The sequence below is a fragment of the Haliotis rufescens genome, unplaced genomic scaffold (assembly GCF_023055435.1).
Source record: "Haliotis rufescens isolate VD_foot unplaced genomic scaffold, xgHalRufe1.0.p SCAF_20, whole genome shotgun sequence".
In the NCBI taxonomy this organism is placed as follows: Eukaryota; Metazoa; Mollusca; class Gastropoda; order Lepetellida; family Haliotidae; genus Haliotis; species Haliotis rufescens.
In genome coordinates, this window is record NW_025963891.1 from 16,353,733 (window position 1) to 16,376,912 (window position 23,180).

Consider the following 23,180-nt stretch of genomic DNA (forward strand, 5'->3'; position numbering starts at 1 on the left):
GAATGGTTCGGGTATTGGGTCGATTTCCGAAATGGTACAATGTGTGAAGTCGAATCTAGCTGACCACACATGTTTGTGTTAAAATCGATGTCAACTCCACTGCTGAAGAATAGGGGACAAAACAGTACCCTATACATGCGGTACAGAGCGGGCTCAGGGGATCAGCCTCAGTGATGTGTCTGCGCTGATTGGTGGGAGGTCTGGGTTGGTCCAAACCCAAGGGGAGGTCGGGTAGCCTAGTGGTTAAAGCGTTCGCTCGTCGCGCCGAAGACCAGGGTTCGAGACCAAAATGAGTATAATGTGTGAAACCCATTTCTAGTGTATCCCGCCGTGATATTGCTGGAATATTGCTAAACGCGGCACAAATCAATACTCACAGGCCTCAGCTGTGTATGGGAATGTTGCTGCTTGCGGCGCTGAATAACAGTCAGTCATTCAATACTACTTCTTAACACTGCTATAATCATCTCTTTGAGCACAACATGTATATCCTAATTTCAATTCATCGTAAACAAGACCCGTGAAGATCCGGATTAGAATATTCTTCAGCAACCCATGCTTGTCGTAAGAGATGAGTAACGGGATCGGGTGGTCAGGCTCCCTGTTGATGCATGTCATCGTATCCTAAATGCGTGGATCGATGCTCATGATGTCAATCACTGGATTGTCTGGTCAAGACTCAATTATTTACAGACCACCGTCATGTAGCTGGAATATTGCGGCATTACACCGCAAACAAACAAACAAACAAACAAACAAACATTTTAAACGATGGTTGTTGTATGTGTTCCAGACAGTACCCCTTCCGCCATCAACTAGCGGCATTCCAGAACGAGGCCAGTCCACAGCTAAAGCCGAGCTCGTGTTCGGAGCTGACGTCCCCCCGCTAGGATTCGCTTCGTACAAAGTGAAGAAAGAATCAAGTCAGTATGCAGTTACACAAGGCGTGCTTCTGATGTTGACATGAGAACCGAAACGTCTAGCTGATTGTCTGAAGGAACTAGAATAATCTGGCGCATCTGATATTTCACATAAACACAAATGCGTTTAGAATATATACGTCATTAATAACGCTGAACACAAGCTATCTTCGGGAGCGTCTAGACGTGGCTCATGTTCACTTTAATATCAACTGAATATATTTTTCCTGATGGTTTTATGTCCTAGTGGTGATTTCAATTATATGTGTCTTATACATGAACCTACATCACGTCTTTGTTGTCGTTCCCATCCAGGTTCGGATGACATCCCGCTACTGCAAGACAACACAAGGGACGACATTGTGATAGAGAATGAGGTAAGAAATCAATATTCCTATTTCGGGGGACACTGAATATTTTGCCGTTGAACCGAACAATTGAACAGCTATATTCGGTAGGATTTACTTCGGGTTGACACCCGTATGTACCCGAGGGTAAGAATATATTATTCAGCACCTTGATGATACGCACGTGTCGCAGTCACTTATTTTGAAGTTCTATCAGCAAGTAAACATTATTCAGCAATAACGTGTTCCCTTATTTTCCCCGTCAGTATATGCGTCATGGTTTGTTCGATGTTTGTTTGTTTGTTTGTTTGTTTGCTTTTGTTTAACGTCGCACTCGGAAATGTTCCCGTTATATGACGGCGGTCTGTAAGTAATCGAGTCTGGACAAGACAATCCAGTGATTGATGTTATGAGCATCGATCCACCTAATTTTGATACGATGACATGCATCAACCAAGTCAGCGAGCCTGACCACCAGATCCCAATAGTCGGCCCTTACGGTAAGCATAAGTTGCTGAAGATCTATTCTAACCCGGATCTTCACGGGGCTTGTTCGATGTAAATCTACATATGTTGCTACTATATCTTTATTCACGTCTCAAATATCCGCTTGTGTCGAACCTACCCTTTGGGTGCTTTACGATAACGATAGATTTGGAGTGTAATGGTCCAAGTCGACTGTCGACTGTCCAAAGGAGCAAGGGCCTTTGTGGGTAATGATTATGAAATCCATCAGATGTGAACATATGAAATACAATTACACTTCGTTCATTTCAATACTTCAATGTGTAGGAATAAAAGCAACAAGGTAAGGCTAAAGTATGATGAATTTAGCGATCCGTATGTAATTTGGGCAAGGCACAAACATGCAAGTTTAGCGAGAAACATGGCTAGTAGTTTGCCATTTGAACGTGTGAGATAATGCACATTCCAATGTTCCAAAGTGAGGATAAGATATATGGATGAACAACTTCTTAATTACAATTAGGAGCAACGTTTGATATGGTCTGATAGAGCTGATTTAGAGTCATTTTTGGAGATTGAACTTTGATGTTCTTTAATTCGGGTTTTGAGGGGCCTAGATGTTTCGCCAATTGCACGGAATGTGGTACACTGCTCCTGATGGTTCTAGCTTGTGGCTGGATGGTGGTTTTCCTGTGGCTTTAATTGTGTTCTGAATTCTGTGACTTCTTTTGAAAACTACATCAATGTTAGCCTGTTTCTAGAGTAATCCATAATCCTTTTGTTGTTTAAATTACTGGCTTCACCCTTTTGTTTATATTACAGACTTCACCGGCCAATATATTTTACCCTTCCGTGTACATAACAGGCTTCTCCACTCCAACTGCATCTTAAACCTACTCAGCTGTATAAACACTGCCTCCTACCCTGTATATATACCTGTCAGCCATACTCTGTACATCACTTGTTTGATAACGGTATTAGAACCTACACCGAAAAGTCGCTCCTAATTGAAATAAAGAAGTTGTTCAACCATATATCATATCCTTACTTAGTAGTCCAACTTCTAAATGCCTCGCAAAGAAGTAACAATGTCCCAAACTTGCCCATTACTTTAAAATTTGACATTTTCAGTTGGCCCCAAAGTGTTCTTATCCTACCTCTCCCTTGTTGGTCATTGTCATGCCGTTTCTTTACAATGAGTCTGTGAGGATCACACTGCATAACTTTCTAATTTGATTTGAATGCATGTTGAGTGGGGCTGGACTCTATGGAAGTTATTCTGTCTGAATCTGTGGAGAAGTGGCTTGGTGTTGGAGTGAAAGACTTTGTTGTATGGACTTTAGTGGTAGAGTTTGACAGAAATCTGACAGAAATCTAATCTCCGTTTAGATAGTTTGAGTTTTGGTAATGTTTTGGTGAGGGTAAGGGTGAGAATAGGGTTCGGGTGATGGTAAGGTGAGAATAGGGTTAAAGATTAGGGAAAGGGTGAAGGTTAGGGTGAGGGTAATGGTGAAGGTTAGGGTGAGGGTAAGGGTGAGAATAGGGTTAGGGTAAGGGTGAAGGTTAGGGTGAGGGTAAGTGTGAGGTAATGGTGAAGGTTAGGGTTAGGGTGAGGGTAATGGTGAAGGTTAGGGTTAGGGTGAAGTAATGGTGAAGCTTAGGTTTGGGATAAGGGTTAATGTTGTGGTAAGGGTAAGAGTGGTTGGAATGGGAAGGGTGAGGGTAGGGGCTACGTACTATTTGTTTTGTATGCTATTTATATGTCGTGATAGGATAGTATGCAGGTGTATGGCTATTTGTGCAGCACAAATATACCAATGATCTCTCACACATACGGACCACATGTAGTATTTCTCACACGAGGTCAGTTATAAGTGTTGTACGCACGTAAAATTATGTACATGTATACAGACAGACAGACAGACGTGTCTCATCTACAGTGTATGAAATATTAACATTAAATTCTCCGATTAACGGACTGAGCATGTTGTAACATTTTTGTAACGCACAGACATGCTGATACTGGCTGTGATGTTATTATTATTTCAATCAGCAGTCACATCTGGAGGGGCGGTCGGGTAGCCCAGTGGTTAAAACGTTCGCTCGTCACGCCGAAGACCCGGGTTCGATCCCTGACATGGGTACAATGTGTGAAGCCCATTTCTGGTGTCCCCCGCCGTGATATTGCTGGAATATTGCTAAAAGCGGCGTAAAACCATACTCAGTCACTCATATCAGGCTCATCTGACGGAAAGTCAAGTGAATTGATGTCATTGTCGTCCGTCGTCCGTCGTCAACAGTTTCAGTTGACCATTGCACTTTAGTTTTATGTTGCATTTCGGCCATGCTCCTATCAAGTCTAAAAATGTTTCTTCTCACTCCGAAACTGACCAACGGACCAACTTCACAAACTTGCTCCCACTAATGATGACACCCCAATAGGAACTGAACTTGCAGGCCTGTCCTTGTGATGAGTTTGTTCCAATCATCAGATGTTGGTTTCAGATATCAGTATTTATACAGCATATATTTGAGTAGCACTCCTAACATGTATTCTGTGTTTTTTTCCATTGACATTTTCCACGTGGGTACAATGTGTGAAGCCTATTTCTGGTGTTTCCCGCCTTGATTTTGCTGGAATATTGCTAAAAGCGGCGGAAAACCATACCCACTCACTCATTGACATTTTAAACTGTTCACTGCATATGTTGGTGAGCTACAGTGCCGTGGCGCTAGTTTTACGTACGTGACATAAATATCAAGGTGCGTCAAAGTTACATTTTGAGCGATATTGTTAAGAATATCATTGTCACACATTGTTGTTTTTTCAGTTTTTGTCATTAACGGTTGATGCTGAAAGTGGTTTGACGAAGACTCTGACAAACCTAGTGACTAAGACGAAGATTGAGTTTGAGCAGAGCTACAGGTATTACCTGTCTAGCGAAGGCCAACAGCGGGACCCCAATGACCGCACCGGGGGGTTCCTGGGCTCCCACAAACGGGCATCGGGGGCCTACGCTTTCGTCCCGAAGGAAGGGCAGGGCCCTGTCAGACTGAACGGTCGTGACTCTAAAGGGGTCAACGTCAAGACATTCAAGGTGAGCGTCCTACACACTTATGTCCTGATTAGGCACTATGAACAAAACCCCTCTGGCTCACGTCGGCAGGTTGGGTTGTGTTCTCCCCAGGGAGTTGAGAATGATAACTGGAATACTTACGGATCCACTGGACGGGGAACAAATATACCGCATTTGAGCAGACTCTAGTATCTGTATAAGTGCGGTATAAAAATGTATAATGTAATAATAATAACATTAAAAGAAATGTATTTATTTATTTATTTATTTATTTATTTATTTATTTATTTATTTATTTATTTATTTATTCGCGGTGGTGGTGGTGGTGGGGATGATGATGATGATGATGATTATTATTATTATTATTATTATTATTATTATTATTATTATTATTATTAATGGGTACAATGTGTGAAGCCCATTTCTGGTGTCCCCCGCCGTGATATTGCTGGAATATTGCTAAAAGCGGCGTAAAACCATACTCACTCACTCACTCACTCTACACTGTAAGAAGTCGTAAGAAGGGCCTAACGAAATAGAGTGGTCAGGGTCAGTTGCTTGGTAATTGCGTGTCATCGTACCCCGACTTCGTGACATGTTCCTCTGTATCAATCTGGACCAGGTTCCATCGTGTACCGGCCACTGTCATGTAGCCAGAATACTTCTGATAGTTTAACAAACATATTGTCGGATTGCCCTATCGTAGTATTGCTGAAATAACGCTCAAATTGGTGTAAAACAATTTTCGATCATATTAATATGCATCATGTTCAGATATTAAGAACTTTGTGAACCTTCGTGATGACGGTGGTATATTGCTAAAAGCGGCGTAAAATATTTCACTCACATATTCACGGTGTCTACCAATTGTGTTGCAGGGTTTGAACGCGCTAGAGATCCACCAGGAGTTTTCTAGCTGGGTAACCCAGGTGATCAGGCTGTATGACGGAGCCCCCTATCTGGAGATGGAGTGGACAATCGGACCTATACCTGACGAGTAAGTACGGAGTGTCAAAGTGAACAAGATCTACACACGTGACATTTAATGCTCGTTCAAAAGACAACCACCCGTGAAGATCCATGCTTGTCGTAAGAGGCGACTAACCAGATCGAAAGGTCAGGCTCGCTGACTTGGTTCATGCATGTCATCGTATTCCAATTGCGTGGGTCGATGTTCATGATGTCAATCACCGGCTTATCTGGTCAAGACTCGATTATTCAAAGACCGCCGGCATATAGATGGAATATTGTTGAGTGCGGTGTTAAACAACAAACAAACAAACAAACAAATTAAAGGACTATCATGTTACACCACTCAGCGACACCACACAGTAGCTACATGACTCATGAATAATACAGGTCAAGTCTGGAACTTGCGCCGTCCTCGAGAGTAACGAGTCACCTATCCACCGGTCTCTGTTGTAGTGACAGGCAATCCAAGGAACTGATATCCAACTTTGTCACCGACCTGCAGACGGAGGGGATTGTGTACACAGATTCCAACGGGCGCGAGATGATCCAACGCAGGTAACTGTCTCTCAGGTGTATGTGCAAAACACCAGGTTCTTTTTGTCTGCACAAATATGATTACATTCAAGGAAAACGTTACGTCAACGGCAAGTGTCAAGGTCAATCTCCCTGTGACATATCAAACACAAGGTTATCATTTGGTTGTCACATCTGATGTTCTTTGATATGGTTAATGATGTATACTCAACGACAAAAGAAACGCGAACACCATACATGTTGTCTAATTCATGAAGAATCACTCATATTCAAGAGATATTGGATTTGTTCGATGCACAACCGAACAAATCCGGGGTAGAATAGGTCTTCAGCAACCCATGCTTGCCGTAAAAAGCGTCTATCGGGATCGGGTGGTCAGACTTGGTTGATGGCATGTCATCGATCCAAATTGCGTGGATCGATGCTCATGATATCAATCAATGGACTGTCTGGTCCAGACTCGATTATTTACAGACCACCGTCATATAGCTGGAATATTGCTGAGTGCGGCGTTATAACAACCAACGAACCACATGTGATGTCATATGGTCCATGACTCGAGATGCGCAATTTGTCTCGTGCAGGATAAGCGTGTAAAGTTTGGAAATCATGTGCAGCATATTGTGATAAGAATAAAGACACTGTGGTAACACTTTACTTATTGTTAGTTTTGTCATTAAGTGGTACACATTGGAAACATCTCTTCTTTACGGAAATACGTCTCTGTATTTTTTAAGGTTCGCGTTTCTTTTGGCGGTGAGCATATATCCTCTCACATAATGTAAGCCATATACGTGAATACACGCGTAAAGAGCTAACCACGTTCGTGGTATTACAGTGTCTCCCAATGATTGTGAAGGTTGTGCAGGAAACGATTTCTGGTTCCGACACTTCATCGGTTTCCCATCTGTTGCCGACAACCCATTACTCAATTAATCACATTGTCATTAGAAATGCAAACTCATTTATTTTTTCAGACTAGATAAACGTGAGACATGGAACCTGACTGTGACAAGCCCTATTTCAGGCAATTACTACCCCGTCACTGGCAGAATCGCTCTACAAGTAAGGAAAACAATTACATTAATCGACGTACTTGTAGTTTAGCTGCTGTGGGCGTTTAAATCCGCCAGGCGTACCGTAACTACTGACTGGCACTAACCTAATGCGATTTTCCTCTCAAAATAAAATTTTAATTTCAGTTTCATTTTTACAGTAGAGTAGCTCTTTTGATTATGTCGAAAACATTACCAAAACTTTAAACGATATAACATTTAAAAATAATTATGTGGATTTTTCAAAGATTTATTGGCAGTAACTAATAAATGATAGTGATGGGTGCTGCATCAAAAACAAATACAACGCATGATATTCCCGCATCATCAATTAAATGTAGGAATGGTTATTTGAATCAAAAGTCCTTGTGGAATCAGAGTGGGGAGAGGGATGATGGTGGTCTCTCGACACCCCACTCCCCTGGTTCTATTCCTCAATAATTGTTTTGCTTTTCTTTTGTGCCTCTTGTGCTTGTTGATAGCTGCGCACTGGTTAGAGTCCCCTCCCTTGGCGCTTTGGTGAAACAATGAGTCATGCTGTCCAACCAAGCGTGGACTCTCTCTTGTATTCGTTATCGTGATGAGTGAGTGAGTGAGTTTGGTTTAACGCTGCTTTTAGCAATATTCCAGCAATATCACGGCGCGGGACACCAGAAATGGGCTTCACACATTGTACCCATGTCGAGAATCGAACCCGGGTCTTCGGCGTGGTAATCGTGATTAATACTCTGTTAGCTCACAACTATTTCAGAATTGACTTCAATAATGTTTGCAGACAGACAGACAGGTTTATTTGCATTAAAGGTCAAGTGACCTTAAGTACAAAACTTTTTACATCATAATTTGAGTTACCCCATGAAGATATACAGATTGAATTTAACAAAATTACTTATTAAGAGGAACCCTTCTTAAAAGATGTGTTAAGAACTTGGTATATGGCAATACTATCTGACGAAGTACATAGGCTTTTAAGTGAATAATACTACTTATTTGATAATTTAGGTAATAACAGTTTACGCTCATCTTCATAATGGTTAAAGACATATACAACATGAATTGCGTTGCAATGTTCACACAGAACATTATCATCGGTCATTATTGATATACCCCTACGTAGATGCTGCACACCCAAAGAATTACAGCCATGCTAAACTTTGTTAATAGACGTTTGCACTCCCAGGGCATTTGAAGAGAAAAATATTTTTCACAATATTGTGAAAAAGTGTTGTTTGCATGTATAGGGGTTTTGTCGTGGAAACCGGAGTCTACATGTTATTACGTCCATACCTCCATAAACGCAACCCGTGAAGATCCGGGTTAGGTCTTCAGCAACCAATGCCTGTCGTGACAGGTGACTGTGCTTGTCGTAACAGGTGACTAACGGAATCGGGTGGTCAGGCTCGCTGACTTGGTTGATGCATGTCATTGTATCCCAGTTGCGTGGATCGATGCTCATGATGTCAATCACTGAATTATCTGGTCCAGACTTTATTATTTACCGCCGTCATATAGCTGGAATATTGCTGAGTGCGACGTTCAACAATAAACAAACAAACTATAATTAACGCAATAATTTATTGAAGTCAATTCTCATATTTAAATAAGTCAACAATATTAACTTCACAGACTAGACAACAGTAATCGGTGGCATTCAGTGCTATAATACAACGCAAGTGCACTTGCCACCCGTTCTATTATCAGCCAATCAGGGAACAGTAAGTTAGTAGGGGTTGGGGGCCTAAACCTTTTTCGGTTTATTGAAACATAAATGAAAAAACATTGCTTGGTTAACCAATCAAATGCAACAAATCACTTGCAATTTATGTTTATGTAACCGTCTCCTGTTTCAAAGTATTTCAATGCACATGATGTAATAACGTATGTCTGTTTTATCCAGGATCAGGGCACAAAGGCCCAGCTGACGGTATTGACAGATCGGTGTCAGGGTGGTGCCAGCATTAAAGATGGTGAAATGGAACTTCTGGTAAATAGTTTCGTCAACACTGTATATAACTAGTCTATCTATCAGGTAGTTGGTCATAACGAACTCTGTTCTACTCCTAGCCTTCGTGTCAGGGCAAACATGCCCCTAGCATCCGGGTCGAACACAGTACCTAATGTTATTAGTAAGAACCGACTGCTTGTGTGTCATCGCACTCTCACAACTTTGGTCTTCATGCTGTCGACCACCAGTTGGTCTGTTCCATTACTGGATGTCATACGGCCGTCGTGACACTGTTTGAAACAATCAAGACACGGCGATAAAACAATAATTCATGCACTTGGACTCCCTTCGGATGTTCACTGTGTGGCGTTGGTTATGATGAACTGTTTGGTTGGTTGGTTGGTTGTATGTTGTTTAACGCCGCACTCAGCACTATTCAAGCTTCATGACGGCAGTATAATGAACTGATTTTGAGCGTTCCTTGGCGTTTCCGTATTCCCCGGGGGGTAAAGCAGGGCGTTATCACACACACACACACACACACACACACACACACACACACACACACACACACGCGGACGCACGCACGCACGCACACACACACGCGGACAGACACACATGCGCACACACGGACACACACACACGGACAGACACACACATGCGCACACACGCACACACACTGGGACACACACGAACACACACACAGACAGACGGACACATGCAAACACACGGACACATACACACGCACACATATACACACGAGGACACACGCACGCGCACACACACACACACACACACACACACACACACACAGAGCCACACACACATACACACACAAACATGATGGCATGGATCCATAGCGGACAGATATACCCCTCGGATAAAACATTAACGCGATTATTGCCTTTCCAGTCCCGTATTGGGATTTCAAAAGCATTTCATGTAACCAGATGGCATGATAGGGCTCGCCAAGTCAGTAGTCTATGGAGATGTAAACTAATATTTTATTTGAGCGATTACTAATATAAAGCAACGGCACCACAGTACTTAGCTCCAACTGATATGGATTGCAGAGTTCGCTTTGAATTTCTCGTTTTGTGTTGAAACAAAATCGATGCTATACGCGTTTCTTTTCATCACACAGTTGTATACCAAATTTAGACACGCATATTCATTAGGGTACACGGTGAAGGGTGATGGTGTCGCTAAGGCACCGCAACTCGCTGTGCAGGGTTATACACCTTAGACGTTCCAGGATCCACTGACCGGAGGGTGAAGTGTCACTGAGATCGTGCCTTCAGGATTCAGCTGACACGCTGTGATATAATATTTACTAAATTACAGTTCAGTGAGGCACTCATTCATTAAAAGACAAATCGTAGCCTATACGTTTTGTGAATGAGGTGGGTTTAACGCCGCTATAAACAGTGTTCGGGTCATATCACGGCGTGTCAGCCTTATGTGGGAGGGAAGCCCGAAGTGATGCAGGTCTCAGACGTTTACCACTTTGCTGAAACCCACGAGCGCGATTATAGTGGCAATATGGTTTAAGAGCGCCTTTGTGCAACTGGAAGGACAACTGGGGCCTGATGTCACTGAACTATTCCTAAATTTACAAACCTCTTTCGGGTGCAAAAACGTAATGCGCGGGCTAGGATTCATGTGAAATTGTTAAAAACTTTACTATTTGTTGCGCACGGATTGCGAGAAGGCAACAGAAGTATGTTGTAGATCATGAACTAAGAATGATTTTGATAGAGGAGCTGTAATGAGTCTTCAAGAGTTGTCTCCCCTTTTCCAGGTCCATCGGCGGACGTTCAAGGACGATGATCTTGGAGTTCAGGAACCGCTGAATGAGAAAGGCGTTGACGGCCGAGGTCTCATTGCCAGGGGTAATTTCACTGTACTACTCAACGTTTGATAGGGATATGCCGATCATACCAGGAATGGTTTATCACTCACAGTGACATTACCGAATGATATTGATATAATTGTAATTGTAGAGTGATTTTGTGTTCTCTATAAGACCCTTAATTATATATAAAAGACTTGTATCGATAAGGATCTCGTTTATATACGGCTGAAATATTACCGATGCGACGTAAATATGTTAACTCACTCCCACACTCTTTATATGAAAAAAGAGATAAGAACTTAAGGAATGTACAGGGTATGCCAGCACATTATTTTGGAGTTTGCTAAACCTTCTAGTTGTGTTACTGTTGATACTTTGTCTGAATTTGACCGTCGCCACGATATATTGCTTTGGAAACCACGCTACGCTTTGATATCCGGGAATATCATACATACACATCAGTTATGTCAAAGGTCAAGGTCATCCTTGTGGTCTGGAAAATTTGTTTACTTAAACGATAGCTCAAGAAACATTTATTGTATGTCAATGAAACTCGGTACATGTCAGCATTGGGACAGGGCCGTGAGCTGAATCGGATATGAGTTCCCTTCGTATTAGAAGTCACAGTGAAGATCGTTCGTAAAGTATGTTTTCCATTTTCACTAAAATGACCCTTTTCTGTAGACATTCTTAAAGCCTTATGCACGTAGTGGTTATATCATTTAAATATTTATGTATGGCAAGTGAAGGAAACATAATGATATCTGGGGGGTTTCCAAATCCAGGAGTGAAGTTATTGAACCTAAAGTGTATCTTTCTTGTTAATGTGGTCAGAGGTATGATGCTATGTATGAAGTGTATATGGCAAGTACTTGCTCTGAACGGTGATGGCATTAAACCGATAGTTTTTTATTAAGTTTTTTTTGGTTGTTGTTTAACACCGCACTCAGTTATATTCCAGCTATATGACGGCGGTCGGTAAATAATCGAGTCGGGACCACACAATCCAGTGATTGACATCATGAGCATAGATCCACGCAGTTGGAATACGATGACATGCATCAACCAAGTCAGCTAGCCTGACCACCCATTCCCGTTAGTCGCATCTTGTGACAAGCATAGACCCGTGAAGATCCGGGTTAAAATAGGTCTTCGGCAACCCATGCTTGCCGTAAAAGGCGACTATGCTTGTCGAAAGAGGCGACTAACGGGATCGAGTGGTCAGGCTCGCTGACTTTGTTCATGCATGTCATCGTATCCCGATGATCGATGCTCATGATATTAATCACTGGATTGTCTGGTCCAGACTCGATTATTTACAGACCATCGTCATGTAGCTGGAATATTGCTGAGTGCGGCATTAAACAACAAACAAACAACAAGCATAGTCGCCTTTTACCGCAAGCATGGGTTGCTGAAGACCTGTTCTACCCCGGATCTTCACGGGTCTTTTTATTAAGTAGCTAATAGCAACCCTGAGGTGATGTAATTGAACTGGAAGTTCTTGTAACTTTGTTATAAAACGTAGCTATAGACCATGTTCTGGGGCATTCAGTGGGGATGGGGGTGCCTCCGTGTTTTTTTTGCATGTAATTGAAACAAATGTCTAGTTTGTTTAAATACACGTTAAAAGTATTCAAACTGCAGAATTTTAATTATTTAATTTTAATCACAGCGCTGTAAGATTGTGATAGTTGCACCCCGACGCAGGCAACTCCCACCAAGCATCCAGTCTTGCGACCGAGATACAACAGCGGTATTCGTTGTTTTTTTTCGTTTCATTTTGTCATTTGTAATTGTTGTGTACAGTAGTAGAATAATGGTGTGATTTTTTTATGTTGCAGGAAAACACTACGTATTTCTGAACACGATAGAGAGGGCAGGGCAAGATTTCCGCCCCCTGGGGCTACAGTTCCATCACCCACCGACAACGTCTTTCTCTGCCTCCCAGCAAGGTCTAACGGATTCTTTGCATACGCAGGTGAAAAAAACTCTTTGTTCATTTGAAATCTTTTTTATCATTTTAGAAACTGAACCATGTTTTCTGCCCCGGGCGAACTGAAGAAGATTGAAGTCACTCACCGCTGTTAGAAAAATAAAAAATAAAATCTATAGCATCTGTAGCATCTATAGGAAACAATTGATCATTCACTCCACGATTTCAAACCCAAGAATAGACTAACGGCAGTGTTTGATCGTACACTCCCACTGCAAGGGATGTGTGCGCCATGAAGGGAGTCAACTCTACCGCCCCTAAGTCGCAGTATGTCGATATTTTCTGAAGCACCCGTAAAGCTTCTGCGATATGTGTTCATCGCATTCCGGCAAATGAGTGAGAAGATTTTTCCGCCGCTATCGGAAATTTTTCAGCTATCCACCGACAGTGTGAACCGAGATTAGGCTGACACATTGTTCAAAGCCATGGGAAGCTTCTTAAGTTAATGTAAACCAGTTTTGGATAGTGTGCACATATTCATCCCTAACGTATACTAACGACCCCGTGAAGATCCGGGTTAGAACAGGTCTTCATTAAACCCAGCTAGCCCTAAAGGCAACTGTCGTACGAGGCAACTAACGGGATCGGGTGGTCAGGCTCGCTGACTTGATTCATGCATGTCATCTTATCCCGACTGCGTGGATCGATGCTCATGATGTCAATCACTGGATTGTCTGGTCCAGACTCGATTATTCACAGACCGTTGTTATATAGCTAGAATATTGCTGAATGCGGCGTTAAACAACAAACAAACGACCCGTATGACTCATCAATCTTAGGTACTTACCAAACCGTTTGATATCGTTGTCGCTATGATATTTAACTAGTTTTGCAGTGAATCTATTGCAATACATTTAAATTTCTAAAGTCAAAGGGCATTAAGGTCATGTCATATGTTTTCCCTTCCAGTGGTTCGGATTATCTGCCCCTCTCCCGAGTAACGTGCACCTGCTGACCTTGGATCAGGTGCCTGGCAAGGTCAATAAACTGTTGCTGAGACTAGAACATATTTTTGAAAAACGGGAGCTCGCTGAATCAGACCAAATTGTAGAACTAGACTTAGAGGTGAGTGGGTGTGATAGACTTTTTTGTTGATGGAGATGTGAGACTGTAAATCATTGTTATAACAGACAAATATCAGAATATAGTCATGGTATTAATAGTTTGAATAAATGTTACTTTTGATGCAATTATTTACCTTTTCATCCAAAATAGTCGTACTGGTATTAGTATTAGTATTAGTAACAGTAGCAGAAGCAGTACTGGCAACCTTAGCAGTATGGGAGGAGAATCGCTGCTGTGGTCGCTTTTATATCAAAATGTTTTCTTATTTCAGGATTTATTTTCCAAGCTAAAAATCACTGGAGTAAGGGAGTTAACTCTTGGTGCTAACCATGACGTGAGCAGTGTCAGCCGACTGAGGTGGAAGACGGCTGATGGGTCATTAACACCCTCTCAAGTCGGTAAGGACACATTCAAGTTTACCTTTCCAAGTACTAACATATTAATTTGTGTGAATTTAATAATTCCCTGCTTGTGTTATCACGATATACAGGGGATATACATACCATTGTGTTCGCAGATAGCAGGAATTGCTTGTGTCCAATTTGTTTATTTTTTATTTGTTTAGCTACTGATTTTTTCCTTTATACGATATGATATGACATGATGTATATAATAATACTGCAATAAAGTCTTCAAAATTCAGTCGGTCCTATAAACGTGTGTGCATCAGTTCTTTGGTCAGTATAAGACGTGTACCTATACGATAATGAGGCATTTAACAGACCTAATGTTTGGATTGTTTCTTGAAATTATGATGCAACCAGGAGGTTCAATTCTACCAAACACACAACAATGCTTCAAGTGATCATCTTCCCGAGGCAAGGGAGTCAACTGACCATAAAGGTCCAGTTTCCACCCTTGCCGAAATAGGCTGGAATTTCTAGGCTCGATCGTACTACCACTAGTGGCTATTACGAGTTATGTCCCTTTTATGTCCCTCCTATTAACCAATCAGATTCCACCTCTGATATCACTTGCATTTGCTTCGAGCAAAGTGGAGGTCCCCAGTGAAGTCGATCTTATCGATTATAAAGATCTTTATTATTATATAATGGGTAAAAACACGAAAAGATTTGGAAAATATCTCTTGACCCCGAGTTGGCAGTGCACATGCTTTGCAAATCCTTCAATCGACCGAAATCTGCACGGCAGTTTACGAACCTATGGAAGCGAAGTAGGGCCACGGTGATTTTTTTTTGTCTAAGTATCTTCTACGTAGGACTCAGTATCTTCTACATAGGACCTAGTATCTTCTACGTAGGACTTACTAACTCTTACGTAGGACTTAGTATGGCCTAGAATTACTATCTCCTACGTAGGACTTAATATCTCCTACTTAGGACTTAGTATGGCCTAGAATTACTATCTCCTACGTAGGACTAAGTATGGACTAGAATCACTATCTCCTACGTAGGACTTAGTATCTCTTTCGTAGGATATAGGAAGTCCTACGTAGGAGATAATAAGTCATACATAGGAGATAATACGTCCTACGTTGGAGATACTAAGTCCTACGTAGGAGATACTTAGACACATAAAATTCACCGTGGCCCTACTACGCTTCCGTGCGAACCGGATGTTGATTTCGTTACGCGATTTTGATTGGACTATGCATAGACACGTTAATCCAGCCAAACTAAAACTTCATAATTCGAGCCAAGTTCGGCAAGGGTAGTAACTGGACTTTCCAACTCACATAACACTCTTGCCTCGGGGAAATGCAATTGATAGATTATTATTTATAATGTTTGACTTTTGTTTCTGCTTGTTTGACCAGGTTCTTCGGAAGGGCAGTATAAACACGAGGCCCCGTACACTATAACGCTCCAGCCCATGGAGATACGAACATTCCATATTGACGTCATCCAGAAAAATTCTCAAACGGGAACATGAAGATTGTTATGCAACATAGTTATATTTGTATATCGTATATTTTATTAAATATTTATTTTTTCTAACACAGTGTCACTGGTCTTTAGTTATTATAACTGGTGAGTGAATGAATGGTGTTTTGCGCCGCAGTTGGCAGTGTTCGAGCTACAGCAGAGTGAACTCTGACTGATTGAGTCCAGGCAAAACCATGCTGACACGGACAGTGTACAATTACACACGATCAGCCAGGCCGCACACAACACATGGTAATGTGTTGAAAGGGACACAAAATACTAGTATGTAATACTGTAGGAACATTGTCACGTACTCGGTCTTTTTTACTTTGATAACATCAAGAACGCGAAATTTCAATTTGTACAAAAGCGTAATGGTGCCACTTTGGCACCCTTATTGTATTATCGAAATTTTTCGTTATTTCAATCATTTCTTCTTTACTTCGATTTTCCTCTCGTTACTTCGATTATTTTCTCGTTATTTCAAGTTCATTTCAAAAGCTCGAAATTCCGAGTTTTGTCTCGTCATTTCAATTGTTTTCTCGAAATTTCGAGTTTTTGAAATAACGAGAAAAATAATCGAAATAACGAGAAACTAATTGAAATAACAAGAAAATAATTGAAGTTGCGAGAAAATAATCGAAGAAATGAGAAAAATCTCGAAATTTCAAGTTATTTAAATAAACTCGAAGTAGCGAAAAAATAATTCAAATAACGAGAATCTAGATTTGAAAAAAAATAAATTAAGTTACTAAAGTGGCATCATAACGCTTTCGTACTTTTGTCACGTGTTAGTATTTTATGATTGGTATTTACTGTTTTGGTAATTTGCTAATGTCACATTCTACACTTCCCACTGTTAACCACAGGCCGAGGATACGAGAAGGCGATAGTGTCCCTTGCGGTATTCAGTACACCAGGCCATGCTCTGAATACTTGTATCCATGACATGTCGTGTCCGGTCATGATGACATTAGAGCGTGAGACGTGACGTTCCTTCCTTGTTAGTTGACTTGATGAAGAGCTTCACTTGGCCTCATTAGTTGATTGATTTAGAGGTCCACATAGCCTTATTAGTTGACTTGATGAAGACCTTCACATGGCTTATTTGTTGGCCTGATGAAGAAGCTCACATGGCCTTATGAACAATACTGACATTTTCTCATATTCCAAGATTGTTTAGAATCTCAAGATTGTTTTCGGCGCTACAAGTGCCTTTGCATCTAACTGTCGAGCTAACGCAGCTCATTAACAGCTAACTGCCTGTATCGGGTATCTCTGGGCGTCGGGTCCCTGACACTGAAGAATGGTTGATTCTGATTGGTCAAAATAGAATTAAACCCAGTATATAATTCCATTCGATACCTCAAAATTAGTAGCCCATTTCACACACAACCTTGCGTATGAAACCATTATCGACAACCGACACATCGATGCATGTAACAATGGCTGGCGATACTTCATTAGAATTTTATAAGTTTTATATCAGAACGACAGCTTATCAAACCTTATGGAATCTGTTTCAGAACACAGAAAAACACACTAAGCACCGAGTCAGGGCCACACAATTATTTCTCACGTGCAGCTAAAACCTCCTAGTTTAGGGAGGTTCCTTTGTCCTGATTCCACCAGTAGGTTCACTTCCACCAGTAATTATCACGTTGGTGTGAGCAGATTACAGATACTCTGGTTTCATGCAATTTTTAAACAGCACTGCGCACCTTGAACAACTAATTTGGCAGTGAGGTGAGTTGAAATGGGGTTTAACGTCGCATCCAAGATCATTGAACTTATATAGAGACGTGCATGTACGTGTGTGTGGCTGCTTGTACTAGTCCGGACTGATGCCGATTTATAGTGCTAGCTCACTGAGATACCATGCCGCAGTTTAACATGAATACCCTACTCAGACACAGTATACTGACTCCGAGCCGACTAGTCCTTGTTTTAGCCCCTTAATGCCAAGCGCCAGACAGGGTAACAACAAGTACCATCTCTTAACGTCTTTTGGTATGACGCGGCCTGGGATCGAACCCCGGACCTTCCGCTCTCCGGGCGGACGCTCTACCACTAGACCACGGAGGCGGTCCATTTGGCAGTGAAGAGTAACAGGTAAGCCACGTACAGCCAGGCCGATGTTCCTGGTGGCGAGATGGTCGTTCGTAATATGGATTACTGTTGGGGAGTTATTTCAAACCAACTGGTGCCTTAGTACAACTTCAAAATAACTACAGTTCTGTTATCAATAAAGTTTGTAGGGGACATGAAATACCATCATTTCACTATTTCTACAACCTTGGAAATGTCATGTTAATTTCAAATGACTAAGTGCAAACAGTCCAAATATACAACAGGCTGAGATGAAATTAAATATATTTCTGTTTGTTTGTTTGTTCGTTGTTTAACGCCGCACTTATCAATATTCAAGCTATATGACGGCAGTCGGTAAAGAATCGATTCTGGATCAGACCATCTAGTGATTGACATCATATGCATCGATCCACCCAATTGGGATACGATGACATGCATCAACCAAGTCAGCGAGCCTGACCACCCGATCCCGTTAGTCGCCTCTTACGACAATCATAGTCGCCTTTTACGGCAAGAATGGGTTAGCATTATGTTGAACTAGTCAAGAATAATAGGAAACAGTTTATCACACCTGTGACCTTCTTCGGAACTTTCTATGTGTATCCAATGTGGGAGGACTACCGTTAAGCTTTCTTGACGTTACGTTTATAAATATTATAATACAGTACTGGGTATATCTCCTGAATATACCTCTCTTCCCTTGTCATTGTATCATCATAACATTAACACATTGGATCAATTAGGGAATCTCGGGATGAAGGAAAACTTTCTAAGGTTAAACATGTACAGTGTTTCAATTTATGATAACCGTGTTTTTTTTAGCTGAGATATTGCTCATCTTGAATGCTGAACGGTTGCAATCCCGCTTTTCGTGCGAGTTCCTTATGAATGTATTGATAGGTCAGTATTGTAAGTTAGTCATCGTATTGTGCTTACACCTGTGATGATGCAGCTGATTGACTGTATTTGTTGATTGATGAAGAATCACACATGGCCTTATCAGTTGATTGATGAAGAGCTTCACATGGCCTTATTAGTTGACTTCATGAAAAATCTCACATTGTCTTATTAGTTGATTGATGAAGAATCACACATGGCCTTATTAGTTGATTGATGAAGAGCTTCACATGGCCTTATTGGTTGACTTCATGAAAAATCTCACATTGTCTTATTAGTTGATTGATGAAGAATCACACATGGTCTTATTAGTTGATTGATGAAGAATCACACATGGTCTTATTAGTTGATTGATTAAGAGCTTCACATGGCCTTATTAGTTGACTTGATGAAAGATATACCCCCAATCATATTGAGTACAGGTTAATTAAAAGATAGGGGTTGTTTACGATTTAATGTCTATATATTTGTTCAAATGAAAATAATTGTGTATGAGGCAAGAAGTATAAACATGTTTCCAAAACAGTGGCCCTCATCATGCTAAGGCCCCTGATATGTTGCAACAATTACAAATTCTACGGATAACAACTCCCATCAGCACAACAACGGGTTCGATTCGTCATTTGCATAACTGGGTGGTACATGTTAATTTGTTTCATTTCTCTTATTTTGAAACGTACCTGGGTTAATAAAATACTTTCCATATGTACAATTTATGATTCCGACATGATTCGTGCATGTCTAATGTTAAGAGACAATGTATTTTATTGGACAATAATTGCAGCTGTTTTGCAGTGTTTCTGTTGAGATTCGATAGACGCTCATTGCAATGTGTTTTGACATTGCTAAGTCGTCAGGAATGTAGTACTATTTAATGTAAGCAGTCGCCAGGGAGTTAGTATCCCCCCCCCCCCCCCCCCTCCACACACACACACACACATGATAGAACTTCATCTTTATCACCATTCTATGATATTTCTAGACAGGAAAGGTAACTTACAAAGTTGTAATATACGTGAACAGCTTAAAAATTGCTGAGTAAGGGTAAAAATATAGACTCTCAGGGTCGACCGGTTTATAAATAAAATGCATTGTCTTGTACAGACCTGCACACCAGGTTGTGTCAACGCCCTGTATTATTGAAATAGCTGAAGAAATGCATGAATTGCCTGGATCAGATAATACACTTGTTTGTATACAGTCGTGACGAAATTAGGGCAACCTGACACACATGAATATAACCATGTTGACCTTAAGGTTAAACTCATTCATGTGTGAACAATTGTAGCCTAGACACCCGTACATCTCTTCTATATAGAATCGCGTTACAGTACACCTCGATGAGTCAGCAGATACATTCATATACATGCATACCTGTAAAGCACAAAACCTTGAAGCGTAGCCGGGACGTTTTCTCGAGGCCATGAGTGACCATGTAGCTTCAATATCTTAGTTAGTTATATCACTGGACATTGGACAATACCTTTATTCAGTAAACAAAGATCTGGGCTGCAATTCCTTTATCGGACACACAGCTGGTGACTTTCTTACCTGTGTTGGAATACTGCAGTTGTTAAGGAAATAGCACTTGTTTGGAAGGTAGGTTTCGTTAAAATTTGTTATCTTGTCTCATGCCATACTCTCTGCTTCCTTAATCACAATTCAACTCCTTAATGGCCCATTAGGATTTAACATTGTTAGCAACTTTATACCCTATGTTTCTGAATTTACATGGGCTCATTTTCCGTAATGTTTACATAACTCATAAGAATAAGTCATCAAATAGTAAAAGCTTTCTGAAATGTTTTTGTTAACAGTTTATGAACCTACACACTGTCCAAATATTGTATGCACAAAATGAATTTTGTATGTAATTTACATAATTTATGTAATTAATGTATGTAATTCCCCCCTCCCTGTTCTGAAACATCTTTCTAAACATAATGGATGATATTATTTAAATCAGGATACATTAATATACTTTCAGTTATATGAGTCTACATAAAAATAGCATGCTTAACTAAATCTTCATTCTGCCTGTTTTGTTCCCTGGCATTTGCAAGTCATACTGCCATAACAAAATGGCTAATGCTCAAGTTAATGTTCGATGTCTTGCTAACTCCCAGGGTGGACAGAACTTAATTTTCAACGGACACAGATTCCGAAATAAGAAAAGAAGAAACACCACCATACATTGGCGTTTCTGCAGGAAGGACTGTCCGGCGACAATCAACGCTGCACACATTTTATGAATCTGACAGATAGTAATTTTCTCTATATAGACATGCAACAGACTATAGGTAATCCCCCTATTGTTACCCATTTAACCATGGCTGACTGCACCTGTACCCTATAACAATAGGCGAGGGCACAGTCAGGTGTGCTCATACTCAGTGTGTTAGATTTAGGCTTGGATCCAGACCCTGACCCTCCCTTACTCCAGTTATACTGTGCCCAGCACAATATGTTTTGAACGAGTAGCCTTGCGATATATAGCTCTAAACATTTGTTTAGCAATATGTACACAAATATGAACGTGATATCTAAATTATATTTTTATTTAAAAACTGTGGGGGGGGGGGGGGGGGGGGCACGGGTGGCCAAGTCGTCTGAGGCGCCGCGATTCGCTGTGCAGAGTTGCGTCCCTTGGGCACGCCACTGGGCGCGACAGATACTAAAGCAAGGCATGCCAGAAATACGAAACCTACTGCATCCTTACGAAAGCCTTGGGCATCACGTGCGTCAGGGGACAAGCGCCATCTGATTGGCCGTTAACAGTTGTACAAGGAGGAGCAAAAAGCATCGCTTTTCCGTCTATTTTACGCTTGAAAAAACTTTTCCTGACACTTTCTGGGCGCTCACCAATTAATCAATTATAATGATTTTTTTTGTCGTTTTTCCGTCCAATGCCCATATACGGAAAACATCGATATTTTCGTGTTTGCAGTGACATGGCCGTATTAGTTCACTTGATGAAGAGTTCACCATGGCCTTGTTGGATGACTCGAAGAGCTTCACGTGGCCTTTTTAGTTTACTTTATTAACAGTATCAGATGGCCTTATCAGTTGAGTCGACGCAGTCTCACATGACCTCAATCGTTAAGTGATGAAGACTTTCAGTTGGCCTGTTTAGTTTACTTTATAAACAGTTTAGATGGCCCTATCAATTGAGTCGAGCCTCACATGACCTCAATAGTTAAGTGATGAAGACTTACAGTTGGCCTTTTTAGTTGACTTGATGAAGAATCTCACTCAAGTGATAAAGAATCTCACATGGCCTTATTAGTTGATCGATGAACAGCTTCACGTGGCCTTATTAGTTGATTGATGAAGAGTTCCACATTAGTTATTAGTCGATACATACATACATCGATATTTTCGTGTTTGCAGTGACATGGCCGTATTAGTTCACTTGATGAAGAGTTCACCATGGCCTTGTTGGATGACTCGAAGAGCTTCACGTGGCCTTTTTAGTTTACTTTATTAACAGTATCAGATGGCCTTATCAGTTGAGTCGACGCAGTCTCACATGACCTCAATCGTTAAGTGATGAAGACTTTCAGTTGGCCTGTTTAGTTTACTTTATAAACAGTTTAGATGGCCTTATCAATTGAGTCGAGCCTCACATGACCTCAATAGTTAAGTGATGAAGACTTACAGTTGGCCTTTTTAGTTGACTTGATGAAGAATCTCACTCAAGTGATAAAGAATCTCACATGGCCTTATTAGTTGATCGATGAACAGCTTCACGTGGCCTTATTAGTTGATTGATGAAGAGTTCCACATTAGTTATTAGTCGATACATACATACATCGATATTTTCGTGTTTGCAGTGACATGGCCGTATTAGTTCACTTGATGAAGAGTTCACCATGGCCTTGTTGGATGACTCGAAGAGCTTCACGTGGCCTTTTTAGTTTACTTTATTAACAGTATCAGATGGCCTTATCAGTTGAGTCGACGCAGTCTCACATGACCTCAATCGTTAAGTGATGAAGACTTTCAGTTGGCCTGTTTAGTTTACTTTATAAACAGTTTAGATGGCCTTATCAATTGAGTCGAGCCTCACATGACC

At 41.1% G+C, this 23,180-nt stretch overlaps 2 protein-coding genes across 5 annotated transcripts in view; both read left to right on the forward strand.

Moving 5' to 3' along the window:
- Positions 1–16,189, forward strand: part of LOC124132471 (lysosomal alpha-mannosidase-like) — a 91,594-nt gene extending 75,405 nt beyond the window's left edge. For all 3 annotated transcript variants that reach the window (XM_046496400.2, XM_046496384.2, XM_046496391.2), the window contains exons 16-27: positions 794–923; positions 1,236–1,297; positions 4,564–4,830; positions 5,688–5,806; positions 6,235–6,336; positions 7,293–7,380; positions 9,268–9,354; positions 11,117–11,207; positions 13,015–13,151; positions 14,076–14,231; positions 14,503–14,629; positions 16,009–16,189. In XM_046496400.2, the coding sequence (XP_046352356.2) occupies positions 794–923; positions 1,236–1,297; positions 4,564–4,830; positions 5,688–5,806; positions 6,235–6,336; positions 7,293–7,380; positions 9,268–9,354; positions 11,117–11,207; positions 13,015–13,151; positions 14,076–14,231; positions 14,503–14,629; positions 16,009–16,124 (1,482 nt within the window). In that variant the 3' untranslated portion in view covers positions 16,125–16,189. The remainder of the gene's footprint in view (positions 1–793; positions 924–1,235; positions 1,298–4,563; positions 4,831–5,687; positions 5,807–6,234; positions 6,337–7,292; positions 7,381–9,267; positions 9,355–11,116; positions 11,208–13,014; positions 13,152–14,075; positions 14,232–14,502; positions 14,630–16,008) is intronic.
- Positions 16,190–20,464: 4,275 nt separating this feature from the next.
- The window catches only part of LOC124132488 (lysosomal alpha-mannosidase-like), a 42,876-nt gene continuing 40,160 nt past the window's right edge, over positions 20,465–23,180 (forward strand). For both annotated transcript variants that reach the window (XM_046496432.2, XM_046496440.2), the window contains exon 1: positions 20,465–20,704. The gene's annotated coding sequence lies outside the window, so the exon portion shown is untranslated. The remainder of the gene's footprint in view (positions 20,705–23,180) is intronic.